At 53.2% G+C, this 20612-nt stretch overlaps 3 protein-coding genes across 8 annotated transcripts; 1 reads left to right on the top strand and 2 right to left on the bottom strand.

Annotated features, from left to right (window-relative positions):
* Positions 1–91: 91 nt before the first annotated feature.
* Izumo1 (izumo sperm-egg fusion 1) lies at positions 92–7889 on the bottom strand. Of its 5 annotated transcripts, none has more exons than XM_042700355.1 (10): positions 7840–7889; positions 4324–4631; positions 3858–3932; positions 3031–3117; positions 2815–2835; positions 1706–1786; positions 1404–1504; positions 977–1130; positions 583–790; positions 92–342 (listed from the first exon to the last, which is right to left on the bottom strand). In XM_042700355.1, exons 2-10 carry the CDS (start codon positions 4556–4558, stop codon positions 168–170), a joined length of 1137 nt encoding a protein of 378 aa, XP_042556289.1. In that variant the 5' UTR covers positions 4559–4631; positions 7840–7889; the 3' UTR covers positions 92–167. The 5 variants fall into 5 exon arrangements, with proteins under 5 accessions (XP_042556289.1, XP_042556290.1, XP_042556285.1 ...); XM_042700356.1 differs by lacking the exon at positions 7840–7889 and adding an exon at positions 4929–5724 and having other exon boundaries at positions 668–790; XM_042700351.1 differs by lacking the exon at positions 7840–7889 and adding an exon at positions 4929–5722.
* Fut1 (fucosyltransferase 1 (H blood group)) lies at positions 7867–10114 on the bottom strand. 2 transcript variants are annotated; one of them, XM_042700359.1, is made up of 2 exons: positions 10023–10114; positions 7867–8969 (listed from the first exon to the last, which is right to left on the bottom strand). In XM_042700359.1, exon 2 carries the CDS (start codon positions 8965–8967, stop codon positions 7867–7869), a length of 1101 nt encoding a protein of 366 aa, XP_042556293.1. In that variant the 5' UTR covers positions 8968–8969; positions 10023–10114. The 2 variants fall into 2 exon arrangements, with proteins under 2 accessions (XP_042556293.1, XP_042556292.1); XM_042700358.1 differs by lacking the exon at positions 10023–10114 and adding an exon at positions 9429–9589.
* A 1285-nt stretch (positions 10115–11399) lies between these two features.
* On the top strand, positions 11400–13461 carry Fgf21 (fibroblast growth factor 21). The gene is made up of 3 exons (XM_042700106.1): positions 11400–11859; positions 11986–12089; positions 13085–13461. Exons 1-3 carry the CDS (start codon positions 11400–11402, stop codon positions 13358–13360), a joined length of 840 nt encoding a protein of 279 aa, XP_042556040.1. The 3' UTR covers positions 13361–13461.
* Positions 13462–20612: the final 7151 nt, after the last annotated feature.

Raw genomic sequence — 20612 nt, 5'->3', positions numbered from 1 at the left:
ACCATCACTGCCCCCCTCCAGGGACCCTAGTGTCCCACGTTCCAGTCCCTCCTCCCTCAGGCGGAAGTGGGTCTGCTAACCTTCCCTCTCCAGGGGCCAAAAGTTAGGATCTGTCTGAGGAGTGAGTCAGACACTTAAGGCCAAAATTAAAAAATAAAAGCCAATCTTTATTCTTGTTCCTCGGACGCCTCGCCTTCTTCCTCTTCAGCTTCCTTCTGTTCAGCATTTCCCTCATCCCCTTCCCCTTCCCCTTCCCCTTCTCCTTCCCCTCCTCCTTCTTGCTGATCAGATTCCCCGCCACCCTTGGATTTCGATTTCTTTTTCTTGGTCCAGCAAAACATTCTAGGGGGGGGTGGGGGGCGGAGGAAATAATGACACCAGGTTAGGCCGTGCTTGAGTGAGGACCATACCACCTTAAGCCGCCCACAAATCCAACCGGATCCTTAGCCATAACCGAGGCCCCGCCCCCACGGAAGCCCCACCCCCTAGGGGAGGCGCTCAGCTCCCAGACCTGTTTTTTGATTGGCTACCGGAAACCCCACCCACTCCCCCCGGGCCCCGCCTCCCCCGTGGGTGGCTCACAAGGCAATACAGCAGAGTAGCACCAAAACACAGGCGACAATCACTAGCGCTAAAAGGCCGGGTTTCAACTTCTTCTCTGGCTTACGAGTTGGGTAGATGGTCGTCTCGTGCCAGGGAATCGCGACTGCTGGGCTTATCTCGTCGGACTCCTCATCTTGGCTTACAACATGTCCCATTGAGTCCTCGGCCACCCCCCTCTGGGGCAACACTGACAGGGGATGGGTAAATGGCAGTGCTGGGCCAGTGATGAAGGAAAACCTGCGCCCACACACACCCAGAAGCCACCCCCACCCCACGACAGGAAGCCACACCTTCTTGGCCTGAAGCCACGCCCCGGCTGGGGCCACGCCCCCCAAGCTTGCCCACCCCATCCCCACCCAGAATACCAACTTACCTGTGACTCGGTACCGGATGATCGTGGCTGGGCCGGAATTCACGGTGCCTAGTTCGCAGCGATAGTTGCCTGCGTCGTCGGGACCGGCTAAGGGCTTGGTCATGATGGGCTCCTTCCCCTTGGACACCAAGGTCTCAGAATTGTTCCCCCAAACCTAGACCCAAGCTCAAGGGGTCACAGACGCCTGGGGAATTCAGGGTTTGAGGGGAGTGCCGGGATGAGAAGATCACGGGGTCTCAGTGCAGGGGATAGGAATCCAGGGTGAGGGGATGGAGGGGGTCCCTGTGGATTAGTAAAGGTCATGAGTCATGGGAGGGAGGGGGCGGGTCAGGTACAGGCCCATGGATCCAAGTGCCAATGGTTCCAGGGGCCGGGGACTCACACAGCCCTGATGGGGTCAAGGTTTAGAGGAGTTGCAGGACCCCACCCTGTAAAAGCTGTAGTCCGCGAGGCCTTGGGAAGCATGGTGCCAATTGAGGTGACAGTCCAGGATGATGTCCTCCATCTCGTGCACCTTCACGCTGTGCTCTGAGGATGCGGAGAGGAAGGTGGCTGTGACACTCTTCTTCCAGAGGCTTCTTCGGGTTTGGGGCCCGCTTTTTCCTGGCCTCCAGTCTGCGGAGCTCTCTCCTAGACTCGATCTGGCTCCCTCTGGCCACGCCCCCTCTGGCCACACCCCTTTCCACGCCCCCTCTGGCCACAACTTCCCCTGCTGGGCAGAGCCCTCACCTCCGCAATCGTAGGACTTCCGACAAGCATGGACCTGCTTCTCACATTCGTTGCACCAGATCAGAACCTGCAACATCGTCCCTGAAGGGCAAGTTCAAGGCTTGGGCTTGGCAATCTAAGACGGGGTTAAAAGGAGAGGGCAAGGCCAAGGCGAAGGGGAAGCTTTGGGCACCGACCCCCTCAGGAAGACAGCCCCTCCCTAACAAGAGTGCGCAGAAAGCAAGCCAATAGAAAAGGACCCGTTAGCCTGGCACTGGTGGCTCACGCCTGTAATCCTAGCTGCTCAGGAGGCTGAGATCTGAGGATCATGGTTCAAAGCCAGCCCCAGCAAAGAAATCCATGAGACTCATCTCCAATAAACCACTCAGAAAACCGGAGGCTCCATTGGTTGAGTGCTCGCCTTGAGCTGAAGAGCTGAGGGACAGCGCCCAGGCCCAGAGTTCAAGCCCCACGACGGACAAAAAAAAAAGAACCCGCTAGGGCTGGAGGTGTGATGCCCTTGCCTAGCAAAGGTAAGGTCCTGGGTTCAATCTCAAACACCTCAAAATCAGAATGGAAAATGACTTCTTGCCTAGGTTCAAACTCATCCCAGGCAGAAAATTTCAATTAACCAGCAAAATGTTGAACTGTTAAGTGCCAGCTGTGAGCAAGAAAGCATTGGGTGGTCTTGAGTTCAAGGCCCAGGACCAGAACATAATAAGAATGATAAGTAAATATATTACCCAGAAATCTAACTACTGTGGAGAATTTTTAAAAATTTCCTTAGAAAATAAAAAGAGGCCAGGCGCCGGTGGCTCACACCTGTAACCCTAACTACTCATGAGGCTGAGATCTGAGGATCAAGATTCAAAGCCAGCCAGGGCAGGAAAGTCTGTGAGACTCTTATCTCCAATAAACCACTAGAAAACCGGAAGTGGTGCTGTGGCTCCAGTGGTAGAGTGCTCTCCTTGAGCTGAAGAGCTGAGGGACAACACCCAAGTCCAGAGTTCAAGCCCCAGGACCGACCAAAAAGAAAAAGAAACAACAAAATTCAAATGAGGAAAGGGAAAAGTCTGGTATTTGTGGCAGGGATGAGGGTTAAGGGGCTAACTGGCATTATTTGGACTTACCACATTTGTTGGGACAATAAACTGCCTCGAAAGGGAGAAAGATAAAAGAGAAAGAGAGAGATGAATCATATGGTAGAAAGGTTGCAGGAAGGGCTGGGAGTTCCAGGGGGAAGGATCTGAGGGAGCCCCCTCCCCCTTCCCCCACTAGAGAGAGGGGAGCCAGCAGTCAGGGAGGGACAGAACTCTGAGACTTAACAGGACTGGGTCTTGTCTCACCTTCTTTTTGAAACTGAATAGCATAGTTGGCAAATGTGTCCTTTTGAAGGTGAAGCATCCAGAATAGCTCCTTCACGAAGAGCTCGCCTGGGAGGCAATCAGGAGTATGAAATGTTCACCAGTTCCTCCTCCCCCCCAACACACACCTTTGGCAGCAGTATTGAGGTTTGAACTCAGGCCTGGAGCTTGACAAGGTAAGGCATCTACCATTTGAGCCATGCCCCTCAGAGCTTTTTGCTTTATTATTATTATTATTTTGGTGGTGGTGTGGGGCTTGAACTCTGGGCCTGGGTGCTGTCCCTCAGCTCTTCAGCTCAAGGCTAGTGCTCGACCACTTGAGCCACGCATCACTTCCGGTTTTCTGATGGTTTATTGGAGATGAGCGTCTCACAGACTTTCCTGCCAGGGCTGGCTTTGAACCGTGATCCTCAGATCTCAGCCTCCTGAGTAGCTAGGATTACAGGCACGAGCCACTGGCGCCCAGCTATGATTATTCTTTTTTTACTTATTTTTATTTTTTTGGGTCCGGTCGTGGGGCCTGAACTCTGGGCCTGGGCGCTGTCCCTCAGCTCTTTAGCTCAAGGCTAGCGCTCTACCACTTGAGCTACAGCACCACTTCTGGCTTTTTTCTTTTTGCTTATGTGGTGCTGAGGAATCGAACCCAGGTCCTCAGGCATGCAAGGCAAGCGCTCTACCACTGAGCCACCTTCCCAGCCCCCGATTATTCTTTTTAATAGGGTCTCAATAACTATTAGCTGGAACTGGATTTTGCACTTTTCCTCATCCTGATCCCCTCCAGTAGGTGGAATAAAACTCCATGCACTTACCTTTCACATCACTGTCTGTGATTCTTTTCAGATCCTTCAGAAAACTCCAGGATGCCTGTTCTAGCGTGTCCTCATCTGCGTTTGGTGGGGGCGGCCGAGGGGGGGGGAGGAAATGAAAGAGATCTAGAACCCCAGGTGCCAGTGTCTCATTGATTTGCCTCCTTGGAGGAACTACAATACCCACAAGGCCAAGGGGCGAAGCTAGGTGTGGTTAAGAGATGGATAAGGGATAGGCCCACCCACCCCCATTGCCTTCTGGGAGTTTTTTAATACAAAAATTGCTGGACAGGGCGCAGAGAAAGAGTTGTGGTATCCCTGGGAACCCTGGAATCCGCATTCTTGCCTTTTGCATTCCTGAATATTCCCCCTGGCACTCTGAACCGGGGCCCAGACAATTCTAGCCCCTGCTCCCTTCTGTCCCAAGGGCTCGGGAGAAGGGAGGGGGGCTCTCAGCCCTGGCCCTCACCAATGGCCCCCATAAAGCTGGTCTCGTCCAACGGGAGATCCTTAAAATCCTTTACCGCATCCAGCACCCTTTTCATGAAGGTTTTGTGATGCTTGGTGTCCAGGTGGCCGGGCAGGTAATCTCTTTCTAAAGACTTGAGCGCTGTGACGACCAGACGGTCACAAATGATACAGCACCTCGCGGGGAGCAGGCAGTGAGCCAGAGCCGCCAAGAAGACGGCAAATCCGGGCCCCATTCAGGCCCGATCGCGCAGCAATCCAACACGGCCAGGAAGGGACTCCTCACCCCGAAGCGAGGGCAGGTGGACACTACACGGAAAGAAGCCAAAGGCTATTGAAAAAGGACCCAGCTGCGCCCCCCACCCCCGCCCCCATCCTATCCCAGCGGGTCCCCAAACTGCAAAACGAAGATCTTCGGGAAGTCCTCCAAGAATGATGTCTACCGTCCATCAAATGTCTGCAAAACGTGAAACTTTACCGCCCCCCCCCCAACCCTGGAGACCCTCAAATGAAGGGTCCTCATTACTGACCATGAACCCAGCCCCTAAATTCAGGACCTCTCCCACTCAGACCTCATTTCCCAACCTCCCAATCCTTGCGTTTTACCAACGCCTCGGAACGGATGTCATTTTGAATTGCAAACTTCCCGAGCCTCCAAAACCGGCTGCACCCCAAGCTGACACTCAATGCTCAGACCAAATACACCATCCGACCTCAGACCCAACCCCAGGTCACTACCAGACTCGAAAACTCAACCCCAGCCCGTTCCAGCCTCTAAACCCAGGAGGAGCCTGGCCATCTTAAGAGAAAGCCCGGAAGCCGCGCCCACCACCTCCTCGAAGCTAAGACCAACCCCCCTATTTGCAGGACCCACTCTCCTCAAAAAAACCGAACCCCCGATGTACCCTAGGCAGCGAAGCATCCCAACTAGCCGCTCTCCAACCTTGATTCCCTGACCTGGGCGCTCAAACACTAGGGTCCGCTGAACTCAGTCCAGGTTCTGGGGGGCTTTTAAAGAGGAAGTCGGGGGTCACGTCCTTCTGCGCTAAATATGTTCCCCACGACCAAGATTAAAGTTTCTGGGGGAGGGGGGGCTAGCGTGGGCTTTTCCACTGGGCCCCGAGTCACGGCATCAGCTCTCTACAAAGTACTTCAGCCGCGTCCCTTCCCGAGCCTCCCACATGGGGGGTCCCCAATTCCCAAAAAGCTATTTCCTAGGGCTTCCCTTGGCTCCGCCCAGAAGCCCATCTCCATCTGATTGGGCGGCAACGCGAGGCCCCACCTCCCGGGGATTGCATGTCGTCACAGAGCCGCTCTTCTCTCCTTAGAACTTTCCCAGCACCCACCGAAGGGAAGCCATTTGCCTTGCTCTGGCTTCCACAGCCAAGACCCCGTTCCCGGCGCTCAGTGCCTCCCCTCCCTAGGCCCCAGGCTGCGGGCTGGATGCTCTCTGAATGGTTGGAAACAACCCTGGCACCTCGCCACAGTGACACGGAGGAAGTCACCGGCCTTTAGGCTGGGACTACAACTCCCAAAAGGCCTTGAGGGCGGGGTTTCTCGAGGGGGATAGAAGACCAGTGCCGCCGGCACCGGTGCTTTATGGGAAATGTAGTTTAATGATACAACTCAGCTTACTGGCTCCTCCCCTTCTCCCCCAGCGCACGGGGGATGAATGCTGAATCCCTCCCCCCCCTCCCCCCTTTCCCCCTCCCCCAATGAAGAAAAATTGGGGTAGGAATGAGGAACACTCAGGTCTCAGGCCTTTGGGTCCTGGAAAAATCTCTTCTGATTTGGAGCACCGGAAAAATGGACAATTCACACAAGGTCAGCAGCATGGCGCAGCTCCATCCAAGTAGGTACCCTGCCCCAAGATACCACGAGAGAGCTCCACACCTTTCCCTTTACAGGCTCAAATATGCGGCACATACAACTCCCCACCCCCAATAAAAAGCCAAAGAGACAGGGTAAGTTAGGGCCCGCGTGGGGCAAGCGGAGTTGGGAATTGTACCCTGAATATCCCTGATGGGTGATGGGCCCCTCCTCTTCCCATAGGCTTTGTGATTGCATTTCACAGTATTCTTCCTCCACACTCCCAAGAAAACAGGAAGGAAGGGATGGTGAAAGTGTGAGTCAAAAACCCCATTCTTCTGGTCAGTCCCTGTACTCCTGTTTGGTCTGAGCCCAGGGGTCTGCAGGGCTTGCTCTGTTCATCCTGGACTTGCCAAGAGCCAGGGCCAGAGAGCTGGGGCAGCTAAGAGGCACATGACGGTGGGCAGTGGTTGATAAGGAGGAACACATTGCCCTCTAGTTTTTTTGTTTTTGTTTTTTTTCTTGCAAATCTGATAACATCCAGCAAACAGACCTTTGCTTCCCAGCATCTGAGCTGAGGAGTTAACTTTCTTGGGGGGGTCTGGTCATGGGGCCTGAACTCTGGGCCTGAGTGCTGTCCCTCAGCTCTTCAGCTCAAGGCTAGGGCTCTACCACTTGAGCCACAGTGCCACTTCCAGCTTTTTTTTCTTTTTTTGCTTATGTGGTGCTGAGAAATCAAACCCAGTGCCTCAGGCATGCAAGGCAAGCGCTCTACCACTGAGCCACCTTCCCAGCCCCATGGAGTTAACTTTCTTGATCTTACACCCAGAGCCTAGATGTGCATTTATTATCTTTGGTAGTTTTGGGCATTAAAAAGAAAAATCAAAATCCTTGGATTTCTGCTTCTGGCTTTTTGGTAATTTATTGGAGATTAGTCTCTCATGGACTTCCCTGCCTGGCAGGCTTCGAACCATGATCCTCAGATCTCAGCCTCCTGAGTAGCTAAGATTTATAGGCCATCAGTGCCTGGCAGTTAACTCTTTAACTCTTTCCTCTTTGAGCCTCTTTGATCCTCCTAGACAATTTCTTTGAGGCTTTCTTGGAAGTAAAGGCTGGACAGAAATAAGCTGTACTTACAACCTACCCAACCCTTTCAGAGGCTGTGGTGAGCACAGCTAGAGACTGACTTGTTTTTCCAGATCTTTCAGGCAGTGGAGTGTTGAGCTTTGGTTGTGTCTTCATGAGATTCTCTCCCAGTGATCTACTGTCCCCTCTGGCAAAGTCCTGTAAGATTTTTTCACAGGACATGAGACGTGGCCTTCTCTAGAATAAATCAGAAACTCCCAGAAACACATGAGAAGAACTGAGAAGTGCTTGCTATACAGTAAGGCGAGGTCAGGTAACTGTTATTTCTCCCCTGGTGCTTGCTCTTGGTAAACCCTGAGTTCCTTCTGTTACCTGAAGATGCAGGGGAGAAAGAGCTCCTCTTCTAGAAAAAGCAGCAGGTCAGTCAAGAAGGAAGAAGTGTTGTTCCCTGTTGCTGGGTGCAGCCACCCAGAAGTATGAACTAGAAAGAGCAGGTGAACACTGAACTTTCTAGAACAACCAGTCAGGGCTGGCCATCACGAGATGATATCCTGTGGGTCATAGCCTTCTGATAGTTCCAGAAGGCTTGCCAATGAGAATTGCTTGAGAAATGGGTACCCACCTGCTTTGGATCCATCTCAGGCTTTATTCAGAAAGCTTCCTGGAAACGCGTCCTCAGGGGGGACAGGTCAGCATTAATGCCCACCCATTCGGGCAGGAAGGCAGCTTCTGGTTTGAAGATCTTTAGAAAATCAGAGTCGGGCAGGGTGAAGTTAGCCAGGTAGACAGTGTCCCCACCTACCAGGTAGGCAGCCCAGAAGCCGAACGTGCCAATGGTCATGATGGTGTGGTTGCACTGGAGGAGCAGGGCGAAGTCCCACGCCGGGTTGCTCTCCAGCCCATTACCGGCAAAGACCACATCACCCTGGGAGGTGTCGAGGTTTTTCTGGCACCACTCCATACCATTGCTGGTGATCACAAAGATGGGGTCTTCGTGCTGTGCCCGGAACCAATCCATGGCCTGCTGGAGGTAAGTCTGGTCACCCACCACACCCTTCCAGCGATGAGGCATCACCTCTAGGTAGTCCCCTCGGCGCACGTGGACACCCACGAAAGTCCGAGGGTGGCGACTGTCGGGGCCCAGACGGAACTGTCTCAAGACCCACTGAGCCTCTTCACGAAGGTGGTCGTGCAGGGTGAACTCCCTGCGGATCTGTTCCCGCACGTGGTGGAAAAAAGTCCAAGAGCAGGGAAAGCCAGACAGCTTCAGAAAGGGTTCACTCAAGTGGGTGTATTCCTCTGACATCCAGTCATGGACCTGCAGGTTCTGCCAAGGGGTGCGGCTCTCCACCTCAGTGGCCAACACGGGCAGGGTGATGCGGAACACGGGGGCCAGTGTGGCATGCATGGCAGGCAGGATGAAGGGCTGGCGCCCATTGAGCTGAGCCAGGGCCAGCAGGGTGGCGTACTGCCCCATCTGGTTCCCAAACCGGCCATCAGGGTAAATGGTCCAAGTGCCAGAGAGAGGCTGAAGGTGCTGGGAACTGGGAGATGAGCTGTTGGCTATCCCGGGTGATCTGGGCATGCACACAATGGCCACCGGAGATGTCAGGCTGCGGTCTGGACACAGCAGAGACAAGTGGAGAGCGTTCTGAAGCACATCTTGGTGCAGGTGGAGGAAGGACATGGCCGACAGGAGGCAAACAATCAGGAAGGCCAGGCAGAGGTGCTTTCTGCTGGGGACCCACATGGCTGCAGGGAAGGAAAGGGGAAGTTCAGGGGGTGATGGAGCTCCGGCTTAGGTCAGAGAGGAGAGCTCGGAAGTTCAAAACTCCCTGGTGACAGAGAAGCCCAAGACTCCATCTCCCAGGATGCACATGCAAAAGGTGGGTGAAACGTGCACTTTCCAAGTTAGCAGAGGGTCCGGGGCCTGGGGAAGGGGGGAGCCTCTGGGAACCTCGCACAACCCCACATGGAAGGCCCCGAAAGGGATAAAACACCTCCCACCCGTGTACCTGTCTGAGACACACTGGGCCCCACCGGGCGCGTGGGAGCCGCAGCTCACGTGGAGGGCCCCAGCCCCCCCCACATCAAGGCTGGAGGTTTGGGGGGAGGCGCCGGGGAACCTGGGGGTGACTCCTGAGAGAGGCTAGGGGCGATCGCCGGCGGGAGGAGGCCAGGGCCCCACCCGGCCTCCCCGGGCCGGCTCACCTGGAGTCCTGGGTGGGGGTCGGGTCTGGCCACCTGGAGGCTGGGGACGCGAGGCGGCATCCGGAGCCCCGGCTCCGGGGTGGTGGTGGTGGGGAACGGGCAGGCTCGGCGCCGGCTTCCCGGGGACTGACGGGGAGCTCAAGCAGGAATCGGGGCGCGGCCCGCCCCCACCCTCACCCCACCCCCACCCCCCGCCGAACTCCGAACTTCCACCTTCCAGGGCCGGCCAGGTAGCCGGAGCCCCGCCCCAGCTCTGATGGGGTGCAGAGGGCGGGGCGCCCCGGCTAGGGCGGGGCCTTCACCCCACGATCGGGTGAGGCCTGCAGCCGGCCCCCTCCATCCCCAGCCCCAGGCAGTCCAAGCGCGACCCAGCGGCTGGCCGAACCCCTATTCCGGCCCTCTTCCTGTCCCAGGACGATGCTTATCTTCTCCCCCTCCTCATCTTCCTCCTCCTCCCTCCCTCCTCCCATCCCTCTCTCTCCTCCCTCCTCTCCCTCCCTCCCAGCACCCCAGGCGGCCCCGCCCTGACACCTGGCCTCCTCAGAGGGCAGGGTCGTCCCACCGGAGCCCCGCCCGGTCCAAGGAACAGAGAACCTGTTTTCCTGGCCGGTCCCCCGAGCCCCCAGGCTGGATCATCAGCCGGGTCGCCCCGCTGAACGCCGAGAGACCCAGAGGCCCTGACCCGCCCCCTTCCGAGCTTGCCTGGGGTCGGGGGGTGCACCATCCGCCAACAGGACTTCCTGCAGCGTTGGCACCGAAAACCACCTTTGCTGAACACGGCAGAAATGAGCGCCCCCCCCCCCCCCCAGGAAACACGGTTCATGCTTGCTTGCTTCCACGCTGTGGCGCCCCAAGAGAGATCTGAGCTCCACCCCACAGCAAGACCTGTTTCCATTGTCCGAGGACCTCCCTACATCAGGATCTCCATTGCTGCTGGTGTCCCAGACCCAGGGGTTCCAGGCCCCAGCCTCCTCCCTCAGACCCAGGGACCCACATCATAGACCCCCCCTCCCTCAGATCTGGGAACTCAGCTCCAGCACTCTCCAGAAGGAGCCTCTAGGAGTCACACACACACACACACACACACAGCATGCCCATTTCTGAGTCTGATTTCTCTGTGAGCAGTCTGCCCCGCCCCATTAGTTATTTCGGGAGCACCTGCCCCAGGGATCCTGTGGCTCTGGTGAAAGAAGCCCTGGGATTGCATCAGGGAGGACACAGCCCAGGCCCCGCAGGGTCCCCACTGTAGCCGGTGGCATTGGTGAGGCTGAGGCTGGCCGAAGGCCAGGCCCAGGCTGGAAGGTGACACCTGCTCAGGACAGTTCTTCAATGAGGCAGTGGCAGCTTAACCCACCCGGAGCCATGTCCCTTCACAACCCAGCCGCTGAAATCAGAGGGACAGGAGTTACACTTGGGGGAAAAGCCTGCTCCTTCCTCAGAAGTTCAGTCCCAGCCCCCCCTCCTTCAGACCCAAGGGTCCAGACCCCAGCCTCCTCCCTCAGATCCTCAAGTCCAGGGGTCCAGACCCCAGCCTCCTCCCTCAGACATAGGGGTTCAGACCAGGGGTCCAGGCCCCAACCTACTCCCTCAGACCTAGGGGTCTAGGCCCCAGCCTCCTCCCTCAGATCTAGGGGTCCAGGCCCCAGCCTCCTCCCTCAGATCTGGGGGTCCAGATCCTGCCTCCTCCCTCAGATCCTCAAGTCCAGGGGTCCAGGCCCCAACCTCCCTCCCTCAGATCCAGAAACCCAGGCCCCAGCCTCCTCCCTCAGATCCAGGACTTGAGAACTCCCATCCTCCCCTCCTGAGACCCAGGAGGTCCCTTCACCCAGGTTCCAGTTCATCAAGTTCTCCCCTTCCTCCCCCCACCACCTAGGAGTGCAGCTGCACCTCCAAGGACCCCCTCCCAGCAGCCATTGCATCATCTGTCTGCCCAGGCCATCCTGGCCACGGTGGAATTCTGGCTGTTGCCAAATGGGTCAAATATCACGCATCAGGCTTGGAGAGGGCACGTGGGCAGGTCGGTGTGGGTATAAATTCCGGAGCTGCTGCATCCATCCCAGAGTATTGGTGGTGTGGAAGCTGGGAATCCGGGCGGAAGGGCAACCAGGCATTCAGGTGGTCAGAGACGAGACCTCAGCCCGCTCATCTCGACCAGTTGACGCACACCTGGACCTGGTCAGGTCACCTTTGCCGTTGATGGACCAGGCAAACACCGGGGCTGGGGCCTGGGGGCTGTGGGGCCTTGTGCTGGCTGTCATACTTCTGGGAGCATGCAAGGCACGGCCTATCCCTGACTCCAGCCCCCTCCTCCAATTTGGGGGTCAAGTTCGGCTTCGGCACCTCTACACAGATGACACTCAGGAGACAGAAGCCCATCTGGAGATCAGGGCAGATGGCACGGTGGTGGGGACTGCCCACCGGAGCCCTGAAAGTAAGTGTGAAGACTAAGCCAGTAGGGTGGCAAGGTGATGCAAAGGGTCTGTGGTCCCTGGATCTGGGGTAGTTGTAACTGGGTTGGGAGCAGCTTTGTTGAGGGTCGTCCCATTGTCTCTCCCAGGTCTCTTGGAGCTGAAAGCCTTGAAGCCAGGAGTCATTCAAATCTTGGGGATCAAGACATCCAGATTCTTATGCCAGAGACCAGACGGGACACTGTATGGATCAGTAAGTTGCCTGAACCTCCATCCTGCACACTTCTTCTCTGTCATCTCATGATCAGGTGTCTTGCTCGCTAGGCTCTGGCTAGCCTTGGTTTCCAGCTTTAACCCCTTGTAAGGGGGGAGTGATGGTTATCAGAATTTGCAAGACCAGGCTCAGGCAGGAAGTTTAGGGATAGGCTTGGAGGCTACATTCTGTGACCAGGATTGTGGTACCTGCCACCAGAGGCACCCTGGGCTCCTGACATGTGGCCCCAGAGGCGGTGGTCCATGGTCTCTAAGTAATGGGAGATGGGCAGCAGTGAAGGTGCTCTGCCTGGCCTATGACAGCCTTGCTTGATGGCCGACCTCTTCCCTGGAACGGCCTTGGGGACAGCAAAAATCCACTTATGAGCCTGGGTACCTGTGGCTCACGCCTGGCATACTAGCTACTCAGGAGGCTGAGATCTGAGGATCGCAGTTCAAAGCCAGACCAGGCAAGGAAAGTCCGTGAGCCTCTTATCTCCAGTGAACCACCAGAAAACCGGAAGTGGCGCTGTGGCTCAAGTGCTCACCTTTAGCTGAAGAGCTGAGGGACAGCGCTCAGGCCCAGAGTTCAAGCCCCACAACTGACCGAAAAAAAAGAAAAAGAAAAGAAAAAAAACCACCTATGAGCTGGGCGCTGCTGGTGGCTCATGTCTATAATCCTAGCTACTCAAGAGGCTGAGATCTAAGGATGGCAGTTGGAAGAAACTCCACGAGATGCTGATCTTCAATGAACCACTAGAATAATTGGAAGTGGTGTGGTTCAAGTGGTCAAGCACTCGCCTTGAGCATAAGACGAGGGACAGCACCCAGGTCCCAAGTTCAAGCCCCAGGACTGACAATAAATAAATAAAATCCACCCATACAGTCCTGGTTCCTGGAGACAGAATGATTGCTGGCTAGAGCTGGGGTCTGGGCCTCAGGGCTGAATGAAAGGAAGTGGGAGGCTCTAACTCCTCTTTCCTGTCTTTCCCCCAGCTCCACTTTGACCCTGAGGTTTGCAGCTTCCAGGAGCTGCTTCTGGAAGATGGATACAACATTTACCGTTCTGAAGCCCTGGGTCTCCCCCTGCGCCTGCCTCCCCAGGATCCAGCACCCTGGGGGCCAGCCCGCTTCCTGCCCCTGCCTGGTGTGCCCCCTGCGCCTCCGGAGCCCCCCGGGATCCTGGCTCCCGAGCCCCCTGATGTCGGCTCCTCCGACCCTCTGAGTATGGTGGGACTGTTACAGGGCCGAAGCCCCAGCTATGCATCCTGAAGCCACAGTCCACATGTTTTAGGGGTTCCTCTTATTTATGGGGGGTATTTATCTTATTTATTTTTGTATTTTTCTTACTTGAGTAATAAAGAGTCTGCGAGGGGAGCATCAGCATTTGAAGGTGAAAGTGACAATGTTTCTGGTGTCTCCTTGTGTCTGGGACCCCCTTCTCCCCACCCCTTCATGGCCCTTGGTCCCAGCTGCCCCAGGGCCCACCTCGGACAAGATGATCCCAGCGTCTCCAGGACTATCCTTGATTTTTTTTTGATGGTCCTGGGTTTGAACTCGGCCTGGTCGCTGTCCCTGAACTTTGTGCTCCAGGCTGGCGCTCTCTCACTTTGAGCTACAGCACCACTTCCGGTTTTCTGATGATTCATTGGAGATAAGAGTCTAATGAATTTTCCTGGCTTTGAGCCACAATCCTCAGATCTCAGCTTCCTGCACTGGTAGATTTATAGGTTTAAACCACCAGTGACTGATTTATCCCAGCCCTAACAGGACAGGATTGATCATCCATCTTTACCTTCTTGTGGACGCAATGTGGAACTATGTCTCAGAGGTGCTTCAAAAACATCAATAGGGGGGCCGGGAAGGTGGCTCAGTGGTCGAGCGCTTGCCCTGCATGCATGAGGCCCTAGGTTCGATTCCTCAGCACCACATAAGCAGAAAAAGCTGGAAGTGGTGCTTTGGCTCAAGTGGTAGGGCACTAGCCTTGAGCTGAAGAGCTGAGGGACAGTGCTCAGGCCCAGAGTTCAGGCCCCATGACCAACAAAAACAAAAACAAACATCAATAGGGTTTTTTGTTTTGTTTTGTTTTTGTCAGTCATGGGGCTTGAACCCTAGGCCTGGGCGCTATCCCTGCGCTCTTCAGCTCAAGGTGAGCACTCTACTGCTTGAGCCACAGCACCACTTCTGGTTTTCTAGTGATTTATTGGAGGTAAGAGTCTCACAGGATTTCCTGCCAGGGCTGGCTTTGAACTGGGATCCTCAGATCTCAGCCTCAGGAGTAACTAGGATGACAGGCATGAGCCACTGGAGCCCAGCTAGGGTTTTTGTTTTTGGTTTTTTTGACCCTGAGGCCCCATAGCCTCATGGGAAATGTAGTTTTCTTGGGTATATGAGCATCATTACGGGGAGACGTCTTGGTCCTCAGAGTCTGGAGTAAAGACTTCTGGGTTTGCAGGCACTGAGGGCTCACGCCTGTAATCCTAGCTACTCAGGAGGCTGAGATCTGAGGATCGAGGTTCAAAGTCAGCCCAGGCAGGAAAGTCCAGGAAACTCTGATCTCCAGTAAACCACACAAGAAAACAGGAAGTGTCACTGTGGCTCAAGTGGTAGAGCGCTTGCCTTGAGTGAAGAGCTGAGGGACAGCGCCCAGGCCCAGAGTTCAAGCTCCATGACCAGCACACATACACAAAAAGAATTCTGGGTTCTGGAAGATGCATTGGCTACAAGGATGCCCCTTCAATCTCAAGAGATCAGCAGGCTGGCCATCTAGACACCCCGGGAATCCTAGGAGATAGGAAGATTAGGTCTTCTCATCTCTCATTACCCAGCAAGAAAGCCAAAAGCAAAGCTGGGGCTCAAGCAGGAGCTCCATTCCAGCCTTGAGTGGAAAGAGCCAGGCAAGTGAGAACTGGAGGACCACGGTTCAAGCCTCAGTACTGACACACACACATGAGCATGCGGGTGCGTGCCCGCGCGCGCACACACACACACACACACAGATGAGCGGGCATACAACTTGACAACTTTACAAACTGTGCTCCTCAGATCACAGCCTCCTGAGTAGCTGGGATTACACATGTGAGCTGCTGGTGCCCATCTGACAGCAAAATGATGATAGCGTCATTTCTCAAACATATGACCAGATATCCAGAGCATAAACATTACCACTTTAATCATTTCCAAGGCTATCATGCGGTAACGGTGAGTCTAGCCACAGCCTTGTGCAATCTGTCTCCAGACATTTTGCATCTTGCAAAACCAAAACTCCTGCCCCGATGAACCCATTGGTCTCTTCTCCTTCTAAGGCCCCAGGCCAGTTTTCATAACCCCGTTTATTCACGATCTGTCTGATGAAATCTTTTCAGGTCTGACCAGCCTGCTCCATGGGAGGACAAGGAAATCCACACCCATGTGGGCTTCTTGTTAATGATCAATTAATTTGGAAACAATTAACTTGCTTTTAAACATTCCACGGCCAAATTTCCATGCCTAAAAATAGTGATAATGTCACCATTTTACAGTTCTGCAAACACTGGATTACAAACTTCTTCCACAAACTGTTCATCAGCCTGGGAGGAGAGCCCTTAAACACCTGGAATCCAAAACAAAAGCAATAACACTAATAACAAGCACAAATATATAAGGATACTGGGTCTAAGTAACATCACCTGATTCTCACAGCCATGGGGCGGGTGGGGGGGGGGGGGGGTTATTCACTCAGCTCTGAAAAGTCTTAGAGGTAAGAGAAGCCATTCCTTCTCTTTCTTTCTCTTTCCTTCCCTCCTGAGCTGTGTGTGTGTGTGTGTGTGTGTGTGTGTGTGTGTGTGTGTGTGTGTGTGTGTGTGTGTGTGTGTGTGTGTGTGTGTGTGTGTGTGTGTGTTTGTCGGTCATGGGGCTTGAACTCTGGGCCTGGGCACTGTCCCTCAGTTATTCAGTTCAAGGCTTTCTGCTTCTGTGGTGCTGAGGAATCGAATCCAGGGCCTCATGCATTCGAGGTCAAGCAATCTATCACTGAGCCACCTTCCCAGCCCTCCCTGAGGGTCTTTTGCTCAAAGCTAGCCTTCTCCACTTGAGCTATGTAGTCAGAAGCATTGGTAAGAGGACTGCGGTTCAAGGTGGTCCCAGGATCAAGTTGGGACCCTACTTGAAAAATAATTAAACCCAAAATGGCCAGGACTAAGTAGTAGAGCACTTTTGAGGATTGCAATTCTCCCTCAAGGCCTCATGAGAACTGGGATTACAGGTGTGAACCACCATACCCAGCCTGCTAGCAGGGAAATTCCTGACTTAGCCCTGACTCCAGTTTTTCAGCGGAGGGCCATGCAGTTTCCAAGATAAAGGAAAAATCAGGAGCCCAAAGAGAAAATATATCGCTAGATCAAATTGTTGAGCTATGACTCACTCCTGTTTAACCACCTATGTAGGTTGTGAGCTCTTTAGCTGACACTTTTGTTTCATTAAGAGATATTGTTGCAAGGAAACCTGGTCACAAGAAACAGAGAAGACCACTTAAAAGACCAAGTTATGAGTCTTTATTGGAGAGTCGGTAGACGGCTGGTGGACTCTTGTCCCACAAAGACCAGCAGCTAACACAAAGCTAACACAGGCTAAGACCACACAAGGTGTATGGAATCAAATCCAACGAAAGTGTTATAGGTGAGCAAAGCAAACCAGATGAGCACACTTAAACCTAATAGACATGTTAAATAAAAGCAAACCATCTAGGGAAACAATCAGGGAAAATCAATGGCTAATTACCTAGGGGAAGTTTAGACCCAGTCTCCTTTTCAATATATGCAGCTGAACACAGGCGGCTCAAGCCTGTCATCCTAGCTACTCAGGAGGCTAAGATCTGAGGATCATTCTTCCAAGCCAGCTGGGGTAGGAAAGTCTGTGAAACTCTTTATCTCCAATAAAACTCAAAAAAGCTGGAAGTGGTACTGTGGCTCAAGTGCTCTCCTGGAGCAAAAGAAGCCCAGGGACATGGGCTAGGCCCAGAGTTCAAGTAGCAGCACTGGCACACAGAGAGAGAGAGAGAGAGAGAGATACAGACAGACAGACAGAGACGGAGACAGAGACAGAGAGAGAAAGAGGGAGAGAGAAAGAGGGAAGAAAGAGGGAGAGAGAGAGAAAAAGAGAGAGAGAGAGAGAGAACGCACTGCCACTATCTCCTTGTAGCTCCAGGTGTCTCTTGGGGCTTGAACTCTGGGCCTGGGCACTGTCCCTCAGCTCTTCAGCTCAAGGTGAGCACTCTACCACTTGAGCCACAGCGCCACTTCCAGCTTTCTGGTGGTTCATTGGAGATAAGAATCTCACAGACTTGGGGCTGGGAAGGTGGCTCAGTGGTAGAGCGCTTGCCTTGCATGCTCGAGGCCCTGGGTTCGATTCCTCAGCACCACATAAGCAAAAAGAAAAAAGCCGGAAGTGGTGCTGTAACTCAAGTGGTAGAGCGCTAGCCCTGAGCTGAAGAGCTGAGGGACAGCGCCCAGGCCCAGAGTTCAGGCCCCACCACCGGACCCAAAAAAAAAAAAGAATCTCACAGACTTTCCTGCCCCGGCTGGCTTTGAACCATGATACTCAGCCTCCTGAGGAGCTAGGGTTACAGGCGTGAGCCACTGAGACCTGGTTTTCCAGTTGTCTCTTTATCTGATTAGTACCTAATCTGCCTGGTACTGACTAAACATATATATTTTGTATTTTTTTTTTTGGGTCCGGTAGAGGGCCTGAACTCTGGGCCTGGGCACTGTCCCTCAGCTCTTCAGCTCAAGGATAATGCTCTACCACTTGAGCCACAGTGCCACTTCCGGCTTTTTTTTTTTGGCTTATGTGGTACTGAGGAATCGAACCCAGGGACTCATGCATACAAGGCAAGCGCTCTACCACTGAGCCACCTTCCCAGCCCTGACTAAACATATATAAAATGTACAGTTTCTGCCTTTAAAAATCCCACTTATTGGGCTGCGAAGGTGGCTCAGTGGTAGAGCACTTGCTTTACATGCCTGAGGCCCTGGGTTCGATTCCTCAGCACCACATAAGCAAAAAGGAAAAAGCTGGAAGTGGCACTGTGGCTCAAGTGGTAGAGCGCTAGCCTTGAGCTGAAGAGCTGAGGGTCAATGCCCAGGCCCAGAGTTCAGGCCCCATGACTGGACCCCCTCCCAAAAAAAAAGAAAGAAAGAAATGTGCTCATTATCTTGCCCAGGTAATTGTAACCCCTCTGTACAGTATTTTCACAATAAAAATAAAAGATAAAGAATAAAGGACCTTCAATATCTCAGTGTGTGGTGCCCCTCTGTCTCGATTTGTGTGGGTTTAACAGCAAGTGAGATTAACAGTACCAAGATTGGTGAATAATGATGTTTGATGAATCACACCCATAATTTGAAATGCTAACCTCCACCAGCCAGGCACCAGTAGCTCACATCTGGGTAAAATAGTGAGACAAAATTAAAACTATCAGAATAAGCAATGAAGCAGATGCTGGTAGCTCACACCTGTAATCCTAGCTACTCAGGAGGCTGAGATCTGAAGATCGCTACTCGAAGCTCGCCCAGGTAGAAAGTTCCTGTGAGACTCTTATCTCCAATTAACTACAAATACTGGAAGTGGTGCTGTGGTTCAAGTGGTAGAGCACTAACCTTGACCACACAGAGGCTCAAAAACTGCACCCAGCCCTGCGTTCAAGCCCAACTACCAACAAAAAGAAAGAAAAAAATGAATAAACAGTTGTTATTTCAGCCACTTGGTCAATAGTAGTATTGTCTTTTTTTTTTTTTTTTTGCCAGTCTTGAGGCTTGAACTCAGGGCCTGGGCACTGTCCTTGAGCTTCTTTCCTCAAGGCTAGCACTCTATCACTTGAGCCACAGTGCCACTTCCAGCCTTTTCTGTTTATGTAATACTGAGGAATCAAACCCATGACTTTATGCATGCTAGGCAAGCACTCTACCACTAAACCACATTCCCAGCCCCTATGAGACTTATTTTGGTGCTGGTCCTGGGGTTTGAACTTAGGGCCTGGGCTTTGAACTTAGGGCCTGGGCTTTGTTCTTGAGCGTCTTTTGCACAAGGCTAGCACTCTACCACTTGAACCACAACTTTACTCTGGCTTTTTGGAGTTAAGAGTCTTAAGGACTTTCCTATCTGGCTTCAAGTCATGATCCTCAGATATCAGCCTCCCAAGTAGCTAGGATGATAGGTCTGAGCCACCTAAGCCTGGCTGTGAGATTTATCTCCCATTACTCATCACCAAAAAGCCAGAAATGGAGCTGTGGGTAATAAGGTAGATTGCTAGCCTTGAGTGAAAAAAGCTCAGGAACGTGGGGCTGGGAAGGTGGCTCAGTGGTAGAGCACTTACCTTGCATGCCTGAGGCCCTGGGTTCGATTCCCCAGCACCACATAAGCAGGAAAAAAAAAAAAAGCCGGAAGTGAGGCTGTGGCTCAAGTAGTAGAGCGCTAGCCTTGAGCTGAAGAGCTGAAGGACAGCGCCCAGGCCCAGAGTTCAAGCCCCACGACAGGACCCAAAAAATAAATAAATAAAAGAGAATGTACTCTCTTTAATATAATATTTATTGTTATTATTAGGGTGTTGTACAGAGGGGTTACAATTCAATTAACCAGGTAATGAGTATAATTCTTCAACAATGTCACCTCTTCCTTCCCTTTCTCCCATTTCCCCCCTCTTTTCATGAGCTTTTTTTTTGTTTTTTTTGGGGGGTCGGTCATGGGGCCTGGGCGCTGTCCCTCAGCTTTTCAGCTCAAGGCCAGCGCTCTACCACTTGAGCCACAGCGCCACTTCTGGCTTTTTTCTTTTTGCTTATGTGGTGCTGAGGAATCGAACCCAGGGCCTCAGGCATGCAAGGCAAGTGCTCTACCACTGAGACACCTTCCCGAGCTTTTTTTTTTTTTTTTTGTCACACATGGGGCTTGAACTCTGGGCCTAGGCGCTGTCCCTCAGCTCTTCAGCTCAAGGCTAGTGCTCTACCACTTGAGCCACAGCACCACTTCCTTTTTATGAGCTTCTGATGCAGTCTGAAACCTACTTTCCAATTGGAAACACTCAGAACAACCTCAGACCAAGGTGACTGCTAGATACTGTTATCACTAGAATACCAGATAATTGAGCATGCCCTTCCATTGAGCTAGAACATTCTACAAGAACCACAGCAGAACCAGCCATATCAGGAAAGTAACTTTGGCACCTTACTGCCTGGGAAACTTGGGGGTTTGCTTGTCATCTCCAGTCATATTCTGTAGCAGAAAGAGTACATGCCGGGCATCATCGTATACACCTGTAGTTCCAGCACTCTGAACGCTGAAGACAGGAGAATCCTGAGTGTGGGCTTGGAACTTGGTTTATTGACTTGGTTTATGAAGACAGCAGGACCCTGTCCCTTTTTTTTTTTTTTTTGCCAGTCCTGGGCTTGAACTCAGGGCCTGGGCACTGTCCCTGAACAAAAACAAACAAACAAAAAAACAACCCAACAAAGCGAACAGTTCCACCCAGGGGTTCCCAGGGAAGGACAGGTGT

The sequence above is a fragment of the Dipodomys spectabilis genome, unplaced genomic scaffold (genome assembly GCF_019054845.1).
Source record: "Dipodomys spectabilis isolate Male_0828 unplaced genomic scaffold, ASM1905484v1 ptg000266l, whole genome shotgun sequence".
Classification (NCBI taxonomy): Eukaryota; Metazoa; Chordata; class Mammalia; order Rodentia; family Heteromyidae; genus Dipodomys; species Dipodomys spectabilis.
This window is presented reverse-complemented; position numbering and strand designations above follow the sequence as displayed.

Coding starts and splice junctions, on each gene's coding strand:
- Izumo1 (XM_042700355.1), bottom strand. CDS start 4,558: ATGGGGCCCGGATTTGCCGTCTTCTTGGCGGCTCTGGCTCACTGCCTG. Junction 1,787..2,814: donor TTATTGTCCCAACAAATGTG/GTAAGTCCAAAT, acceptor CTTGCCCTTCAG/GGACGATGTTGCAGGTTCTG. Junction 1,131..1,403: donor CGGACTACAGCTTTTACAGG/GTGGGGTCCTGC, acceptor GCTTGGGTCTAG/GTTTGGGGGAACAATTCTGA.
- Fgf21 (XM_042700106.1), top strand. CDS start 11,400: ATGGGTCAAATATCACGCATCAGGCTTGGAGAGGGCACGTGGGCAGGT. Junction 11,860..11,985: donor TGCCCACCGGAGCCCTGAAA/GTAAGTGTGAAG, acceptor TGTCTCTCCCAG/GTCTCTTGGAGCTGAAAGCC. Junction 12,090..13,084: donor ACGGGACACTGTATGGATCA/GTAAGTTGCCTG, acceptor TCTTTCCCCCAG/CTCCACTTTGACCCTGAGGT.
- Fut1 (XM_042700359.1), bottom strand. CDS start 8,967: ATGTGGGTCCCCAGCAGAAAGCACCTCTGCCTGGCCTTCCTGATTGTT.